General features: G+C 37.9%; 1 protein-coding gene across 1 annotated transcript in view; it reads left to right on the top strand.

The window, feature by feature from the left end:
• Positions 1 to 9,471, top strand: part of SCG5 (secretogranin V (7B2 protein)) — a 25,433-nt gene extending 15,962 nt beyond the window's left edge. The window contains 3 exon segments of the mRNA XM_008943828.1: positions 1 to 68; positions 5,204 to 5,257; positions 8,604 to 9,471. The exon segment at positions 1 to 68 is cut by the window's left edge and continues 10 nt beyond it. Coding sequence (XP_008942076.1) covers positions 1 to 68; positions 5,204 to 5,257; positions 8,604 to 8,699 — 218 coding nt within the window. The 3' untranslated portion in view covers positions 8,700 to 9,471.
• Positions 9,472 to 19,716: the final 10,245 nt, after the last annotated feature.

Raw genomic sequence — 19,716 nt, forward strand, 5'->3', positions numbered from 1 at the left:
GCAGGGAATACCAGCTGCACCAACACCTTTTCGATCCAGAGCATGACTACACCAACATGGGCAAGTGGGTGAGTACATTTTTCTTGCTTATTTTTGTTGCATGTGAAACTGAGCATTGTCTGCTGCATGGGATACTATGAAACCACAAGGATAATATTGTGCTTATTGCTAGAAAAATTACCACCCAAAGGGAAACTTCTCAAAAAGGTGAACATGCCCTTAAAAATACAGAAATAATGCCTGTGATTGATGAAAAGCCCCTAAACACAGAAAGTAGAAATCCTTTTTACCTGTCCCAAAGCATGACAACTATGTTATGTGCTTGATAAATGCAAGAAACGACATTTCAAACTACAGTGAACTTATAAGCAAAATTAGTGCAGATTTTAGCACAAGATTTCAAAACATAACAAGTCCCTAATTTGAAAGATATTTTCTGGTTCAGCTACTTAGATGCTAAAAAAACCCAATAACTAATGGAGTACAGCAGTGCCTAAACACCTTAATAAGATGTAGGTGCAGACAATTTGCTTTAGGAAGTTACTCTCTGGCTTAAGGATTTTGGAAGACTTGATGCTCCTTCTTCCTCTATTCAGATCATACGCTATATATTACATTGAAAACCTGTTTTACACATTGCATATAATAAATACAGCAAGCTACAGTAAGGGCAAAAGTCTTGCTCTGAGTGTACAAGGACTTTAATAACTCCAGCTAGACTATTTCTGCAGGCTAGGGGCTCCAAAGAGAGCTCTGCAGCTTAATCTTAGATTACATCAGTTAAATGTCCAATCCCAAATCCATCTTCAGGCGCCAGGAAAACAATAACAATGACCATAATTTATGCTTCTAGAGCAAATAATGAAATCTCATTTTACATTGTTATAACACTTTACTTAAGATTGCCCTAAACCAGTGCTCTGTAAGCATATATCGATAAATGGAGATGTTTGGCAGCCTCTTCTCCTGCCGTAATTGTGAGACAATGATTCATCGTTCATAATCAAACCAGTGTACCATTTATCATCTTAATTATGTGAGTGCTAAATTTCTAGAAAGAATCATGCCAAGAATCCAAATTTTGGAAACTCTTGTTGCATTCTAAGTAATCACCATCAAAAGTTTTAATTTTGAAAACACCAGATGGTGAACTTTCTTATTTATGCCAGATAATGCTGTTAGTTTTCTTATTATTCATAAGTAATTTACTTTCATAATACCATTTTGAAGACTATAAAAGCAGTTCTGTAAATCTTTGGCCTGTAGCAATATTTCAGAATCAAGGGTACGTACTGTGTTGTCATCAGCAACATATACACTTAACAAATGGTAGGTAATCATTAGTGAATACTGGCCTTTTTTCATTTCTCCATCCATCAGTACTAATTCAGGGGAAAGAAATGCTCACGCATGGATTAAACCAGACTGTTAGGTCCTAAACAGTAATCATATCTTGCTGCAGCGTAGCCAGCTGCAGATCTTTTTAATTAGAGATGAAGCAGCTGGTAATGTACATGAGCAAATGTTCTGCTGAGATCCAGGGGAACTGGCCCGATTGCCTCCTCATTGTATATTACTACACATTAAAAGGATAAATACAACTGTATCTGGGTTTATGGCTGGTGTTGTTATTTTCGTCTCCCTGGAAAAATAAGAGCAGAAAAGCGCTTTAAAAGCTAGCTGCTTGAGACGTTTGTAAAGGAGAGATAAAGGCAATCAGATCTTTTTAGGTCACTTACTGTCCTCTGCCTTAAGTTGTAAAAGACTGACAGAGCCGACTGTGGGCTGCCTGGCGGGTTCCTGTGCGCATCCTCATCCTCCCACTCTCCCCAGCCACCAAAATCCCCTTTGCCCACCATCAGTCAGCTCCTGCTTCTCCCGTGGAAGAGCCCGGGACCAGGCGCCCTGGGGGCTGTGTATCTACAGGCTGCATTTCCACGGCCTCCTGCGTGCTGCGAAGGCGTGAGGCTGTCACCACTGTCTGAAGCCCCTGGAGCCAGAGTGTCTCCTGGACCCGTGCGAGCTGGCCTGTGCTTGCAGCTCTCGGGGGAGAGCTTGCTCGGCCCTTTCCTGCCACAGAGCAGCTGGGGCAGTGTTACAGTTCCCACTGACTTATCCTTTCGAGGAGCCAGCGTGCATTCCTCAGTGTAACCACAGTAAAACCCAAATCACATTAGCAGGTCAGGGAAAAAAAAAAAAAAAAAAAGAGAGACCTGCTTGGTTATAAATAATGGGAAAGAAGCAGGTTGCTTGGTTTGTTTTGGTGGCAAGCTGCCACGCTTGGAAAGCTGGGGGAACTCTGCAGCACCCTCTGAATAGTAGACATGTTATATAAGGGTAAAACAAGCCTAGAAGCTGCATCGTGCAGCAAAGTATATGATTCCATGTAGATGGTAAATATTCTGGGTAAATTCTTCTAAGGCATGTAAAGATACAAATATATAAATCAGATAAATACATACTGGGTTAGGAGAGGGAAGAAAGAGGAAGAATTTTTCTTGTCTTTGGGACAACCCTTCATACATCAATATGCTGACTTACAGGAAGTCTCAGGAACAGACTCCATTCATAGGATGACATACACAGCTTATACTCTCCTCCTCATATGAGGGACACTTGGAGGTTTCTACCCTAATGTGCAGCAATAGCTTCTATGTTTTCTGGTTGGCTTGTTTTGTTGTTTTTTTTTTTTTTTCCCTCAGTTCAAACTTCTCCTTGAAGGAGACAGGTACTTTCCATTTGAGTCTGCCTTTTCCACATCTTGCAGCCTCACTCTTTAGATGGTCTGAAGAAGTGGTGTTGGCATCCAGAAAGACTTGAATGAAGATAGTTTACAACATATAATTTACAATACAAATCTAAAAACCACTTATATGCAAGTTGTTATTTATTGAAACCCAAAGTGTTAACCACTACCACGTGTAGGGGCTAAAAAGAGGAGGGAAGTTCAGCTGTGTTCTCTGACACCAGTATCAGTACAAATAGGAAATTACAAGCAGCTATGCTTTTCAGCAGCACTTCTTTTTACTGAAGCAATAGATAACATTTCCCTCTAAGGGTAGAAATAATGCCAGTTTTGCTTATCAGCTACAGAGGAGGGATCCAAGATGGTATAAAAAATGGCAAATGGGAAGCAGGCATAAAACTATTCTATAAAGTTTTGCTCCTCAGTAAAGAAGTTACCATCTCTGGTTTCCAAATTTTAATGGAAACTTGAAACTAATCAGTCAGACTTTAAAGAAATTTCAGTGAAGTCTGAAAGATCTAAAGGAAATCTCTCTGGCATTAGTCAGTTGGTTGCAAGCATCTTGTGAGTTTTTCCTACCTGAATCCCAACCTGTAGTACCTTAATCCAAGCAGCAGAGAGACTGCAGGGAATCTCCAGCAGTGAGGGGAAAAGTACCAATTCACATGGAGTATGTTTTCGTGTGAGGTGTATCTTTACCTGGAGAAACTCTGTGCCCTCATTCGTAACACCTCTGAGGTGAGGGATGAAAATGGTTAGCACTTTATGGGCAGATTTTGGTGGCTGCTGAGCTCAGGCCCTTATGCAGTGGAACGTATTTTCAGGATTGCTATTACTCTACAAGCATGTTTTTAGCTCATGCACCATACCTTCATTTGCTGTGCACTCCACATAATGCTTAAGTAGCAGTTATGGTTGTAAAACATTCCCAAACAGACTAAACAAAATAAGATCTTCCTAAGCAGGAACAGTTCAATCACAAGGAATTTTCCTGAGTGACAGAAGTGTTAGCTCCAGTAGTCATGAAACTCCTTTAATTTCAGAAACACTATTTTTCCTCTTGTGAAAAGTGTAAGATCAAATAATTTACAAAAGAGAGGCTTCAGCAATGCTTTGTTTCCTAAAGAGAATAGTTTACACATACATGGACTTCTTTAAAATGTTCAATTTAAGTTTTCCCTAAATGAGTTTGCATAAATGACTAGCTAAGAATGTCTCCCTTGGCCAACTTCATCTCTGTTCCCTTTTGGCACAGCTCAGACAAAGTAACTGAGGTTGGGCAAGAGATAGGCCTTGTGAATTTGGGGTTTAATGAACATGAGAAGTACAAAACAGACAATTTTGGCAGATTTCATTGTAACACTTGAAAATGTTTGTTTTTTCTCATATCAAGGCTGCAGAGAGGGTAGAAGTGTTTGGTGAATTTGTCTCGTGCTAGAATTACACTTTCTATTTATATAATCAATGTTAGGTCAGTTGTTTATAGCAGAATTAATGGCCTTGTTTATACAGCGTTTTGCTTTTATACATGTAATTCTTCCATTTTCAGGTTAGGGTTTGGATTTGTTTTTCTTCATAATACACAACTGAACAAAATGTGTTGAGCATGTGTGTGTTACTGACTTTATTAGAATTCACTACTTGTACAAAATACAACAATATGTGGATGCACTTATGTAAACTATGGTCAGAGGGGGTTTTTTGTGCTGTTTTTTTTTTTTTTTTTTCTTCTTTTCTCATCATCATAACTTTCTCTTCTGCCAAGATGTTTTTGGCAGTTTTTAAAAGGTTTGCCATTAAGAATGTTATAGACCAAATGGTTTTTGGAAACTTTATTGAGGGCACTACTTAAACAAAGGAAGAGTTGGCACTTAACTCCTTTCAGCAGAACTTTGCACTAGGAAGTGTTGATATCTGGAAGGGAATAAGCAAAGACAACAAAACAGTAGGAATGATGCCGATTGCCATTTTAAAAAGGAATTAGAAAATCCCTTGTAAAGCAAATAATTTTTTCTCCTGTTCTTGTGTCACCTCAAATGTACAGAAGATGTACCAAAGGCAGGGTTCTTGCTTCCTTTCCCTCTCACCCTTTTCTTTTTTTCCTTTTTCCCCCCCCCCCCAATATATATGAATTTATACCATGCATCGCATGATGGGGAACATCTAGTCTACATCCTTTATACCACTACCTACTTGAAGCACTTATTGCCTGAACACAGATAATATAGTAATGGTATAGTGCAACATATTGGAAAATTTTTGGCTTATCAGTTGTTAAGACTGTGACTGCTCCTAAGAACTGCAAAATGTTAGCAGGAATATCCAAATATTTATTTGTGATTTAACTTAGCTGTAAAATTACACACCCCTCTAAACTTTTGAATTTTTAACAGCAAAAGTAGTATTTTAAAAGGAGTGTAATGAAGTTGATGGCTGCAATTTTTTTTCCCCTTCCAGAGCAAGAATTTACTCTTTGAGAAGATTAACGGTGGTCCAAAAAGAAGAAAGAGGGTAACTATCAGAATACTTTATAGCCCCCGTATCAACTAGAGGAAATAAGAATTAAAATCATACTGTTGAAGAGTTAGTCTAATACATTTGCATTATACCTTAAAGTATGTGTAGAGTCAGGGAATCTCTGTGATCAGCCACTACAGCAGGCTTCAGGACTGCCCACCAATACAAGATGTATTTCTCTAAATGGTCTGTTGCTTTCAGAAGACACATTTCATTACAGAGGATGAATTTAAAAATGTTATATTACCTGGGTTTTTAAACTGATACTATATTTTATGAAATATCACTTTCAGACAGTTGAAGTCTTTAGCTTTGCTGATGGTATATTTTTTTTACAAGAAGGAAAAGTCTAGCTCTCTGCCAGAAAGTAGCTTTTCAAAATATGGCATCAGAGTTTATATTGTAAATGAAGTAAATTTGGGTTAAAATAACTGCAGTGTAAGTGAAGATGATTTACTCATATATTTATTTATTTAACGCTTAAACTTAAAATCTTTGCTAGAAAGGGAGAAGAAGAGTTTATTTTTGCCAATTCATATGTCACTGGTCATAAACACTGTTAAACCATAAGTTAATGATCTGTCTTGAGGTTAGTATCTGCCTCCCACTCCCACTTGATTTTCAGGTTTGTTAGCAGAAAAGGAAAAAAGGTAGGCACCTAATTTTAACTCTAAGTAGAATTTACTCTGGAAATAGTTATGTGGAATATTTATTAATAGCTAGAAGAACATGTTAAAGCAGGATTAGTGCAATATATACATGAGGGAAAAAAAAAACCACAACAGAAAAAAAAAATTCTGTCTTCGTGCTGACTGACATAGTTGAATACAAAAGGAATAATAGTTGGAGGGATGTGACAGCCACATGGTCAGGGGTAGCCCAGAATTTTGGAGGTAAAGCTTCAGTTTCTTGCTTTGCAGCAGATTTATTTTCTTAGAACAGGCATGTCACTTAATGTTAAATTCATTACAATTTTAAGTATTTTATTGTTCTGTGAGTAATAGCATAATGATTACTGATACTTTAATGAACAGTTCAGAACTTTCACTTTATCAGCAGAAGCATAACCTAGAGCTGTCAGCAGCAAAGTGTATTTTTCCAAAAACCAAAAAGCCCACTGGATTCCTCGCCTGCCTTCTGTGGTTCCTGCCAATCCTTCGTGCCCCTCTGCACAGAGAGAGCTTAGGGAGGACAGCTTCTGGCAATAGATTGGTCTTTTCGGTTAGGATGTCCCAATTTTAGCTTAAATCAAGTCCTATTTAGAGAATTGGGTTGCCCATGGACAGTAAATATCTATAGTGTAACAGTCACAGAGGCACTACTGCAATCAACAAAACTGTGTATTTGGTGTGTATATGAAGATATTTATGTATGTAAAGTCCACACAGGCATGCATACAGATAATCAGGATATAACAGCAAAGGTATGGATTTACCATTTGCTACATTTTTCCCAGTCTTTGCCGTGCAAGAGAAGGAAGCCTCCAGTGACCTCTAATTTTAGCAGTTCTCCCCTTTTTAAAATGTCTCCATGTGAGCATAACCCTGTGCAGAATCTAATATCCCAGGCAGGAGAGGAGTGCTTCTGTAATCCCTGCATGAGGCTGCCGTGGGCTCGGAGCTGCGCACAAAGGTACGCGGGAGCCGCGCTGCTCTGAATGCAGCACAGCTGTATAGGATTAAACATTCTTTTAGTCACATCAGCCAAAAGTTTTGCATTATATTTTGTGTTTTCTTTTGTCGGTTGAGAAGGATTCAAATTTTTATGTATTCCCCTCTTCTGCTTTCATTTCCAAAAGTAGCAAGCAAGTACTATTCCAAAAAAAAGACCAATTAATCTTCCTAAGAATCTTCAAATAATTCCTAGAAGTTTATGCAATAGCTGAATTTCACTGAATTAACATTAAACAGAACTTCTTTAAACAAACACAAACAAATCATTTACATGTGTCTTATTTTTAACAACTTAAAGCATTAAATTAGTGTTAGTTTTATTTTCAAAGATTTTCCCACACGCGTTTCTGGATCTTAGTATTTTTATGTTTTCACTTGGAGCAGGCAAAGAACTCAAAAAACGATAGAAGAAAGCAAAAGGGCTGATCTGTGCTATGATTAAGTATTAATGATAAGTCTACAAATCTGGAGAAAACCAATAGCTTAAACTCAAAGACAGACAAACCCCAAATCTTTTCCAGAGATTTCACAAATACTTGGGATATTTTTTTTTTTTGCATGGTTTTGAACGCCTACATTTTGGTGAAAGAAACACAGAAATATCTCAAGAGAAGTAATTTCTAGGGTAAAGCCAGCCTGACAAGAATCAGGAGATACTGGAAAATTTGCATTCCTCCAGTTTGTTCTTAGACAAACAATTTTTATTGGCATCAAAAACCAGCACACTAGAATTTTTCTCTATGAAGGAGAACATATCTACATGAAATTTGTTTACATTGACACTGTAAAAGGCCAGAAAGTGGATGTAAATAATATTTAAGTTAATTCTGAAGCTCCACTGAACTGCTTGATACTTGCAGATACAGTAGATCCATTTCATTCTGTGGGTATAGATAAAATTCAAACATAGGTTTTCTATATTGCTGTGGTCTCAAAACAGTTTTGAGACAGGATCTGTTCATCTTCAGTCTCGCATTGTACTGCTTGCATGGTGCAAAGTAAAGTTAAACCCTCTCCAGGGATCTTCTTTCCAGCATTCCCTTGTTCTGGCAGTGGTAGGAAAGCCATTTCCTATGCCAAAACCTTGTTTGGCTCTGCTTCTGTGCCAGCAGTTTTTTATCTCAGCATCAAGAGAGGAAGTGAGGAGGGGGTTTCCTGGAGAGGAGATGGGCTGAAGAAGATACTTGGGTCAAAAGTGGTATCGTGGTATCTAACTTGTCTCCCAGCATAAGGTCCATCAGAGGCTAGTGATTTAAGCTAAAGTTTACCTGTACTTCTCTAACAAGTTCTGTCCTGCGTCAAGAATTAGGAAGTTAGATCTGCTGCTGCTTCTCTGCTGAGCTGAGGAGAGGAGGAGTGGGACAAAAAGACAGCATTTCATCCAGACTGTCCTATATTCTTGATAGTTCTCGTTCACTTCTGTTCTTTTTTGTGAATTGTATTAAATTTTTGCACACAAAGAAATATTAGAAACCAAAACACTGACTGAGTTTTATATTTACTCCCTGGGAGCAGTTTCTTTTTTTTCTTCAGTCAGCAAGTATGTGACAGATAAGAAATATATAAATATATCCAGTAATGGTAGTCACCTTTTATATGTTTCCCTGTTTCTAATAAGTAGAAATAATTTTACAAGTATAAATAATTATAATTTCAAACATTTTCAGAGTGTGATCCCATATCTGCAAGGACAGCGACTGGATAATGTTGTAGCGAAGAAGTCTGTTCCACATTTTTCAGATGAAGACAAGGGTCCTGAATAAGTACAATAAAAATGAATGATGAAACTCATGCCATCCTCTGCGAGATCGTAATATTGCTTATATATAATCATCTATTAAAATCCTTGTGAATGGCAGCATGTTTATTATTTATATAATCGTAGATGAAAAACAGCTGTATTTATAACGGTATGTTCTCCTAGATAACAAAAATATGGTTCTGCTTTTTGTTAAGTTATGGTAAAAGGACGTTTCTGTTGTTTTAATTTTAGCCATGGAGCAAACTTTAAAAATGTTAGTCATTTTAATAGCTAACGTGAGGTAAATGGTCTTAATGAGCAGCTTGTAAATAGGAAGACATAAAAAAATGTCCAGTCTGACTCTGACGTTTAATCTTAAATGTTACTATGTTTGACACATGAAAATTATAGTTTTATGTTTTGTTCACAAATATTGTTACTTAGCAAAGACAAAGTATTTATTTTACCCAGAGAATTTTGGCTTTTGTTCCATTTTAATAAACATTTAAGCAATCTACAAGGTTTGCAAAGTGACATTTTCCAAAATATTTCAGAGGCTCATTTGTCTCGGTTATTGCTGTGCAAATTTAAAAATTAAAAGAACTTCTTTCTGACTCTACCCACTGGAATATTTTTATGTTAGCTTTAGTCATTCCATGTCCACAACTTTCCTGAACACTTACATATCTTTCTTCCCTATCAATGGCACTGTTGTGTGGAAATTCATTTCCCCTCCTGTTCTTTGTTGTAGTAACAGCAGCATTTGTGCATTATAATGCGCTTAAATTATGTGTCCCATGGATATTGTAAGTGAAGATGAAGACATTTGTCTGTGTTAATAAGGTTGTGTCAACATCCTCTGAATCTAAATCCAGGCTATTAAGGTTATTACAGTTGACGATCTTCTAAAAAACTATGATACTCTAATTAAACACTGGTACCTATCACCGCTCTTGAAGCTGCTCAGGGAAGCTTAACTTGCCTTTTTGGTCCTAGGAGATTGAAGAACTCCAGAAAACTGAGCTCTCCCTTTATGAAAGATGAGAATATAAAATTATCTAAATTTTTTTTTATTTTCAGGGTGTATCTGAAATGTTTCATGCTATGTGCAGAGGGCACTGAAATTAGGAAAAATAGCATTAGCTTACAGCTTTAAACTTCAAATCTATGGAAAAAAAGTTGTAGTTTCCTTCCCTGTCCTACAGAAAGACACAGTAAAATGATGTTGACTTCTTAAAACGAAACAAAACAAACAGGTAAGAAGTAACCAGAAAGTAAAGGTCCTAGCTATCTAAGATTGAAGCTAACAGGAAGGCACAAATATGACTGTATATGGCACTTGCTTTTTCTATCCCAGCACTTCGTAATTTGAAATAAATTATGTGTGCAGACAGTTGGTCCTCTCACGTCATTTATGGGTAGATTGCAAAACTCTGTAACATTCTAGGCTGAACTATCATGTCTTTCATCATAGTTCATCTTTAAAAAAAGTCTGGAAGACAAGACTAAATAGTAAGTAATGCAGTGGGGTTTATACTCACATGGCACACAGAGACTGAGGAGTCAGTCAGTTCCTTCTGCTTCCAGTGCCTGAAGTGGGATAGGAGTAATCCAGCTGTTCACATCAGAGAACTTGTATTCTCTGCTTCTTAACTTTACTCTTTTATCTGCAGTCCTACCTAATCTTCAGGTATTGAGAGTTGCAGAGGTTCTCTCCAAAACCAGAAAAAAGGTGACATGAATCTGAACTAAGAGCCCACTGATGCCTAGTGGCCCAGTGTATGGTCATTCCTCCAGCCTAACCCCACAGCCAGCCACTGGTGTTGCCACAAGGCTTCCAGCTGGTCAGAGGCTATATTTCCACTCCTAAGAAACTGGTGTTTCGTCAGGTATTCAACTGTCTTACCAATATTTTTAAAGTAATCTGAGCTATGCTCTGTCCTTATTAGCTCCAGTAGAATCCATTTTGATCACAAAACAAAAGCAAGCATGAAGGTAACTTATTTCATTTTTTAAGTAAGGACTAGCACATAATAAAAGGCAGTGTGCAAAATAAACGAAGGGCTTAAAAAGGGACGGACAATGAACTTGCTTAATAGTATCAGAAATGCCAGGTCTGATTTCTTGAAGCACTTAAGCTCACTACACCCCGCTGCACAGGGATGTGATAATCTGGCCCTACAAACTGACCAGCACAGGGATCTGTGGTGGCTGCCTTCGACCCTGCTAGGGCCTGAGGACATGTCTTCTGTCTATGCACAGAGCAGGTGAAGGAAAACTTACACAATTTAGAGATGTTTTTGTCTTTAAATAAAAGCAAAAAAAACCCTTTATACTGCACAATAAAATGATGCATCTTACAGGAACTGTCTGCTGGAAGAAATCAAACGCATGGTGGTGAGCAGCCATCTGCTGAGTCCATCAGGCAGCTTGAATGTTTCACCAAGAAGACTCAACAGCACTATTGTGAAATGTTAATAAAATATAGCTATTTAAAAATAAATATAGCTATTACACCATGATAATGAGATTAACTATTCTAATTTCAGTTTCATAATAGACCTCCCTTTCTGTACTGGGATGACTAGACACATATTGTCCCTCCTACAGCTCTAACAACAGTCCAAATGTATATATAGTTTTTTTTATAAAGAATTAACATGCTGATGGTCTTTTGGAATCAATGAACAAAGATGCCAGCTATCCCCCTCACTAACAGCTCACTCTACCAAACCCATATTTACAAGAATGTTAACAGCTGCTCATCTCTTACAGATGTAATCACCCTTTGACAGATATGATGTATGTGAATTAAGGAGCATGTATATTCCTATTGTTTGTTGTTTAGACTTTTCATTATGTAAAACCCTTTTAAGATTATTTTAAAACTGCAGGTGTGTTAATTACCTCTGATGTATTTGAGACACTATGTGCTTGAAAGAAGATACACAAAATAAAGTGTGTTGCCATGCAACATTGGTTTTGTCTGGTAAAGAAATATTTATGACTCTAGTTTAAAAAAAGCACTTTGTAACTCAGTAGATTGTAGTATTTGATTTGTGACACAGAACTTACTTTGGGGATGCGTGTGTGTGTGTCCGTCTGTCTGTCTATATGTATATATATAGGCACACACACAAACCCATACACTTTTTAAAAGATAATACAGTCTTAAAATAAACTCAGTAGTAAAGAATATAATAAAGATGTCAACCCACAGATGAAAGTAATATAAAAATGCCTAGTGGATTGCTCAAGAGGGGAAATAGCGATATGCTTCTTTTTTATTGGCACATTTGCATTCACCTAACAAAACCATGTCGCTAAGCTATTCAGCAACTCATGAGCAAACCAACGAAATTTGGAAGTAGTTCTGGGAATCTGATGTCAGAGTCCCCAGAGCCACTTATAGAGCTGTAAGTAAAGGTGATCTGAAGCTTATTTTACCAACATATGATGAAGCGTACCTTCATCTGTTAAACTGAGAAAGAACACAGGCAGAAAGAAGACTATGAAGTCAATTAAGTTTTTGGCTTTGTTGTGGACAAAGTAACACTCAAGCCCCTTTGTTGCCAAATGTCAGGGGTTGTGGATGAAGACAAGTATTTTTTAAGGGTGAAGAGGAGACTTGTGTCCATGCCCTCAAATCAGACCCCTAACAAGTATCTCTGTGAAAGCGCTGAGAAGGCTTTGTTTTCATTCTACACAAAACTTAATTTTTGAATACTGAAGTTGCTGGGAAAAGCACATGACAGCACTAAACTTTGAATACTCTGGCCTTTTTGCTGGTAAACTTACTAAACCAATTGTGACATCATTTGTAACTCTGTAATGCTTGTCCTGTGAATTAATTTTTATGTAAATACTCTTTTACATGTTAAGTCTGGAATATCCAGATCATTAAGACAAAGTTCGAAGATAACTTCTCAGTCAAAGTCACAGAGTGAGATTTATGGAAGGAGAAGGGGAAGACAGGCATATTCAGCAGAAGCTACCGCAATCACACAAAAATGTCAAATGTACAGTTTCACATGACCCACAGGGGAGATGAATGTCTTCACTGTTTTATCAGCTAAATGTGCTATAGGTAAGATTTAAGGCTGTCAGGGAATTAGAGGAGACTATCTCCAATTTTGAGACACCCAAGTCCAAGGTTTCAGGATACTGGAGCTGACAATTAGGATGAATTATCTTCCCACCATGACTGATACAAATAGGATGGCAATCTGACAGTGGCAACAAAACCCAAAAAGAATATACTGACTCTACTGCCACACATATACTTAAAAGTTTGGTTTTGTTTGAAGTCATGCCTTCAATGCTCTTAAATAAGTATCATGTTCAGGAATGAGACCAAATAATTAAGTCTTCTTTTTAAATAATTACTGTGTCCCTTAAAAGGTCTGCTTCTTTGTGGTGCCTGGAGCCAAAGACAGATTCCAACTCTAAGGAAAGATGACAAGCTCTCTTAAGTGCTCAGCCACTTACAATGACCTACTTAAAGACAAACTAAATAAAAACTAAAAGGAAATGTGTAAGAGGAGAGTGGAATGGCCACCATGAAGGGCCCTATGAATGACAAATATGGCTGACTGGCACAGAATTGAGTCCTAAGCCAAGATTTCCAAATATGAGGGAATGAGAGGGTCAAATGAATAGTTTTCTAAGTAGATGCATTATCCAGGACTACCACACTCATGCCTTTTGCTGTTAGGTGAAGAATGGCATTGAACCCCAGTTTATCATCCTAATTCACCATGAGAAGGAAATATGCAGTATCAGTTCACGTTTGCTTTATTTATGATGCTAACAGCTTTGCTGTGATTACATGGATCCTGACAGCTGGAAGAGCTGTTAGCCATGTGTTCAACACATGGAAGCAAAACAAACTTTAAAATGATGTGAGTGTCATGGCAGCAGAATTACCAATAGGAACTAAGAGAACTGAAAAAAAATTTCCTGTTTGTCTAACAAGGTCTATTTTTGTATGTGGGGCAGAGGTGGGGAAGAGATCAGAGGTGGTAGAAACTGAGAATTACTTCAGACTTCAAAGATTAGGTAGACCTGAATCACTTCTTTTCCTTTTTTGCTATAGCTCCCATTACCAAAACACATGGAATCCAGCTCCTACTGCAATACATGGGTGTCTTTTACATTTAATCACGGTTTCTTCACCCTACTCTGCTGTCCAAGAAAAGCAGTGGTGGGAGTCAGTGGCTAAATTTCATTGTAAACTGAGTGAGGCAAAGGAGAAAGCACAAAGAAAAATAATGTGCTATTTGCTACTAGCCTCAAACTCTCCCTCATTCCCTAACTGGTGTCATTCATTTACAGACCATTAAGCCCTGTTTTTAAACATATAAACATTATTTTTATTCTAGACCTTTGTTCTGAACCTAACCAGCCTATGAGAATGTAACTTTCTTGGAAGCCACCAACAATCTCCATTATGGATGACAGGTTATTTTAGGTCTGTGCATCTGACTATTTGTTAGATCATTGAAGGCACATACGACTGTAATATTGAATACAGTCTTAGCCTCTTGAATTAGCTCTTTATACTGAAAACCAAGCAGGCCCCTGGCAGTTCTTCAGTGCACTATCTACATTCTAATGCCCCAAAGTCCTCTAAAAGTGAATGAAATTCAAGTGGGATAGCCCCTATGGGGAAATGTGGTCCCAATTCCTCATCGTAACATAGAATACTTTTCTTCATTGAGAAATAAAATACTACACTGTGGCATTTTTTATTTCTAAAAGGGAAAAACAGACTCATGAAAGAACAAATCAGGACATGCCGAGAAGCACTCGTAATTCACCATTGGTTAATTCCCCCCTCCCATTTTTTTTAATAATGCTGCAAAATGACTGAATCAGTTAGAAAACTTTAAGTGACTCCAATGGGTAGTGCAATGGCTCCAAGATTTACAGGCTTCAAAGCTGTGTTATTGAAGTACGAAACCTAGTTTTAATGCTACATAAACATTTCTTTTTAACAATTAAAAAGATAGTAATCATTGATTTAAGTTCTTTAAAAGTTGTTGTTAGATAAGCATTGCTGTCACAGTTATGCATAGACTCTGGCTATTGCTTAAATTCCCCAACAACCCTATGACTCAACTGCCCTATGGCTCTGTGCATAACTAGTGCAGTTAAAAAAAAAAAAAAAAAAGCAGAAAAGTTTGCCCTGCTCCTGATTCTTTATAGCTTTCTCCTGCTATTCTCACAGTGTCTCCACCTTTGCTGCAGCCTTTCTGATGGTTACGGGTCTGAAGTTATGAGGTCACAAAAGACTTGTCTTCAGGGTCTCTCAAGAATGGAAGTCATCCAGCAAGCAAGCAATCAGAGTAAAAAATATACATCAGAATGATACACATTTCTTTCAGTTTAGAATACACTGTTTATTTTCTGCTTTAGTAGTTGAGGCTATATTCTAATCTCTAACCATATTGGCTATTTCCTGGCATCTTTTTATGTTCTCAGCAGCAACCTTTGAGCAATTAAAAGGACACCAATTATCCACAAACTTGAAGATGGGACTTTTGTAGGTTGCTCCTAAAATATTGCTTGCTTGTTAAAAATACTTTGCATCTATTTTGTTGTATATCTGGAGGTTCTTGATCTGGAGGTTTACAAAACTGGGTATTATTTCCAATTAACAGAAGGGGGAACAGTTGCAAGGCAGTTGAGGGCTGGCTCCACTAATGGCTTAAGTACCCATGTTGGATTTGTGTGCAATACAAATACCCAAGTCCAAAGACATGATCCTCAACCCTTGCCTCCCTTGCTTGATTCCTTAGGCAGCTAAAGTCTATACACAGCTATGTTTTCTTGTCAATGACATACCTCAGGTACCTAAACTTCTGCATCTGTGCACGCCTAGGACTCTTTGAAACTTGAACCCACATAGCTCTGTCTCAGTCATAAACCCAGCCTGAATCCACAAACTTGTCAATTCCTTCCCTATGGCCCCTGGGGGAACCAGCACACTAAGGATCCACCTCAAACACGTCTACAGGACCAGGCATTGAACAAAATACTGCAGCAGAAGTAGACAGTTTAATTAAAAAAAATGTCTAGAAGAGATATGGCAAAAGAGTCAAAGCTCTAACAGCACCAGAGAAGAGGACCAAGAATGAATACCAATCTGGCACCTAGTGGTTAGTAGGGCAGAGTGAACATGAGGAAGGACAGGGTAGCACCTGGGCTCTAGCTAATGCTCGAGGAGTGTGGGGGTAACTAGCAAGACACTGAGTAAAAACACAAACATAGCCTTGGCGCATGGCAAAACCGAGCCAAGCACCCTCCCCCAGCCTCCCCAGCTTGGTTTGGCTCCTGGCGTGACTTGTTGTTTCCTAAACTGCTGACAACCCCAACACAGGCGGGACAGAGTCCTCTCACACAAATAGGCTCCTGCCTCATGGCTAAGAGGCTACACCTCTAGGGGTGCAGGAGATACAGGTTTGAATGCCTCTAGTGAAGAGCCAGGCACAGCAATCTTTACTTTCTTGATTCCCAAAACAATACCGGCCTTCTTTCACTCACTTTTCATGTATTATTTTTTCAGAAAAATTAGATGTATATAGTTGCTACCAAAATAACTGGAAGAATGTTACGTTTAGCCAGACTTGGAAGTTAGCAAGAGTTCATTTACTTGACTGTACATTCTTTATTCTAGCAACTTACAAAATAGCTTTAGATCATTTTGGATCTGTTGAAAAGGAAACATTTAAAAACCGCACTTCCTTACTCATTCTTAGCATTCCAGTGACAAATTTGATCTTGCAATCGTTGTCATGTACAGGGTTTGCTGACCAAGAGCTCCAGTGACCCTAAGGGACCCTGGCAATGCTGCTAACAGGACATCTCCTTACATCAAGACATGTCTTGTTATAATCATTTTCAACGCTGAATCCAAGACACAATCTTTGTCTCCACACCAGCACTAATAATTCTTTTCCAGATGATTTCAGGTGGAATTCACCCTATTAAAATATGCAGAGCCAAATACAGAAGGAGTTTTCAAAGCTCTTCCAGAAGCTGGTGGCAGGATGCTCAATGCAAGAGGGATCTGGACCCTGGGTTAAACAACTAGACTGAAGATACTAAAACATAAAAGTACTTAGTCTTCCAATGGATTTCTCTAAATTAGAAACAAAAAAGTCACATTTAATTCTGGTGTTTTTTCTCTATCTAGGAAGGGGGTTTTGTTACACCTGACTGTAGTAGCCACCTCCCTGCTAATGCACAGAGCTTTCTAAACAAATCATCCTATCTCCATCAGATAAAAAAATGTTTTCTGCCTCCAGATAACCTGTGCCCTCACCTGGATCTATCTCAACTTAATACATCAATATAAAAAAACACACACTATATCTTGTCTCTAGTACATTTTCACTCATGATACCTGTTTCAATGTATCAGCCTACGGGAAAGGCAGAGCCAAAAGAAGTCATAAACTCTGAATCCAAAGAGGATTTCTTCTCTGTCTCAAAACAAGGAAAATTTCCAGTTTGTTTCTGTTTTTTCCTTGGTCAGATTAGAAGAGCAGGAAATCAAGAAGGACCTTTTTCATTCTGAATGTGTCTGATAGCTTTTGGCAATGCCAGCTCCCAAAGATTCTTCCTTCTAAATGTTATATTTTTCAAAAGGAAAAATATGTATTTTTTTTTTACTGTGAATTCGTATGTTCATTTTGAAACCCTGACAAGAAAAAATAATGCGTCCTTCAGAAGGAGTCTAGTTCCATCTGGTTAAGAACCAAAAAGCCCTACCACAGTCTGATCTGAAGTGTAATTGATTTGATCACTTACGATTTAACTTCTTCGCTTACGTCTTTAGGGCATGAAGACTTCCTGGGGAAGGGAAAGAAAACTGTTTACATTTTTAGACTTTTTAAAAGTGCATCCAGAAGCTCCAAGTGTTTGGTGCCTGATTAATTACAAACACCTAGAGCATTGCTCCCGAGCCTATTTACAGAATCTCTCCTAACATCAAGTGATTTTACACTTTTCCAGGCATTTCGAATCACATGTTACTTGTGGAAAAAACTCAAACAACCAAAACAAACCACATTTAATCAAACTGCCAATGAAAGCAGCTAATGGAGAATTGCTGGGCAGTGCGGTTACTCCCAGAATGTAAGATGACAGCTCTTCTACAGTTCTGAACAGCTCCACAGAAAGGGAAGAGTGATCTCTGTTCTAACTGTGTTTGGAGAATAAAGTAAAAGGAATTGAAAAATGCTAATTAGAATTCAAGATACTGTAAGAAAGGGAAAGATCAATGAATAAGTATCCAAGTGTCCTTAGCCAAACAGGCTAAACAGGATACTTTTGACAAGGAAGCAGAAGAAACAAAACAGAGCAGTTGGAAATATCAAGACAAGAGATTTGGCCCTAGGCTTGCCTGTGTAGTTTCCCAGAAGTGGTTTTGTTTTTTTTTTTTTTGGCATTTTTTGAAAGAGTAAATTTTTGGTAACTATACAGATAAAAAATAGACTATTTTTGTATTTTATTATTATGGTATTGTACTTTTAATTCTCAAGTTTGTAAAGGTTAGCATTCTAATATGCACATAAACTAGAATGCCCTTTAACAGGGGAAAGGTATCTATAAATCATTTTGGGGTCTTTCAGAAAGGCACGCCTGACTAAAGCCTCTTGGACTGTTGTGTGTGCTTCATTTTATACACTCCACATAGCCCCACTGAAAACAAAGTCAGGCATCTGCCAAGTCCCTGCAGCATTCAGGTCTGAATCTAAATTTAGCAAAAAAATGAAGTATGAGCACAAGTCTACCTTTCTTACCAAGGCACTATATATACATATATAGTTATGCCTTTATGAATATAGTTGAAATGCTGTTCAAATCAACAAAGACTGCTAAATTTGAGCCTTATCTTTAGCAGTTCTCTTAGATAACCACAACAGGTTAAACAGTTCTTTGCCTTTAGATTTTTTTGTCCACAACAGTAAGAACTTGGCTTATCCACTGGAAATATCTTTTTTTTTTATTGTGGAGAATTACAGAAGTTAAAAGGCCTTCTTCCCCATTAAATGCTTTTAGAAATTTCAAAATGGATGCACTCAATCAAGTAGACATAAAATAGGTGAAAGTTAAAATCACAGGATTTATCCTCCTAGATTAAGTCAAACTCTTGGCTCCTCTTACTAACTGCTTATTTCATTGGACGCTTGGTACCAAACCAGCTTTAAGGATTTATGCCAAAATGATTCTGGCCCTTTTGAAAACCTGTTCCCTATTGCAGTTTTATAGGTGGGGAAAAGGAGTCAAGAGACAATCAGTGTGAGTGCAACAGGGCGAAGGATGAAGGTTGAGGTGGAGTGTGCTTATGCCTCCTACACCCCCTTCTTCTTGATACAGAGACCATCTAAATAAAAAATAGTGGTGAGGAAGAGTTCTGTTTCTTCCCACTTGTGTTAGTACTCACTCTGAGAAGTGGACTATTCAATGCTTAGAACATTGTGCTTTCCTTCCCATAATGCAGCAGCTATTTTTGTGACACTGGAATTCAAATATAAAATGCAGAAGTTCTACAAAATCTAAATAATTTGCTGTCTCATCCAAAAAATGTCTTTAGCTCTTCATTCCTGCAAGTTACAATTTTATCTGGTGTTCTGTTTTGACTCTGATATTACCAGAAAAAGCAAAAAGAACAATAAGATTTCAATTTTTTACAATCAAGACCAATGGTATAAAACCAAACAAACGAACCAACCAAACAAAAACAAAATAAAAGCCTTACAAATTTTCTTACAGAATAAAAAGTTCTCCTGACTCTCACTCCTTTTTGGTCGCTACAGGCAGTAAGTGACAGTCAGGAAAAAAAAGCCTAGACTTCTTAATTTCCAGCTATCTCCCTTACCTGCTAGTCTGACATGCCATGCTCTGTGGATGTTGCACAGGAGCCCCCACACTGCAGGGAGGAGAAAGCACTCCTCTCCAGGTAACCTCCTGAGTTACAGGTGGTTACACAACAACAAACTGCCTTTCATCAGCACAGGAAAGGAGTAAAAG

This window comes from Merops nubicus, unplaced genomic scaffold (assembly GCF_000691845.1).
Source record: "Merops nubicus isolate BGI_N331 unplaced genomic scaffold, ASM69184v1 scaffold7487, whole genome shotgun sequence".
NCBI classification, from domain to species: Eukaryota; Metazoa; Chordata; class Aves; order Coraciiformes; family Meropidae; genus Merops; species Merops nubicus.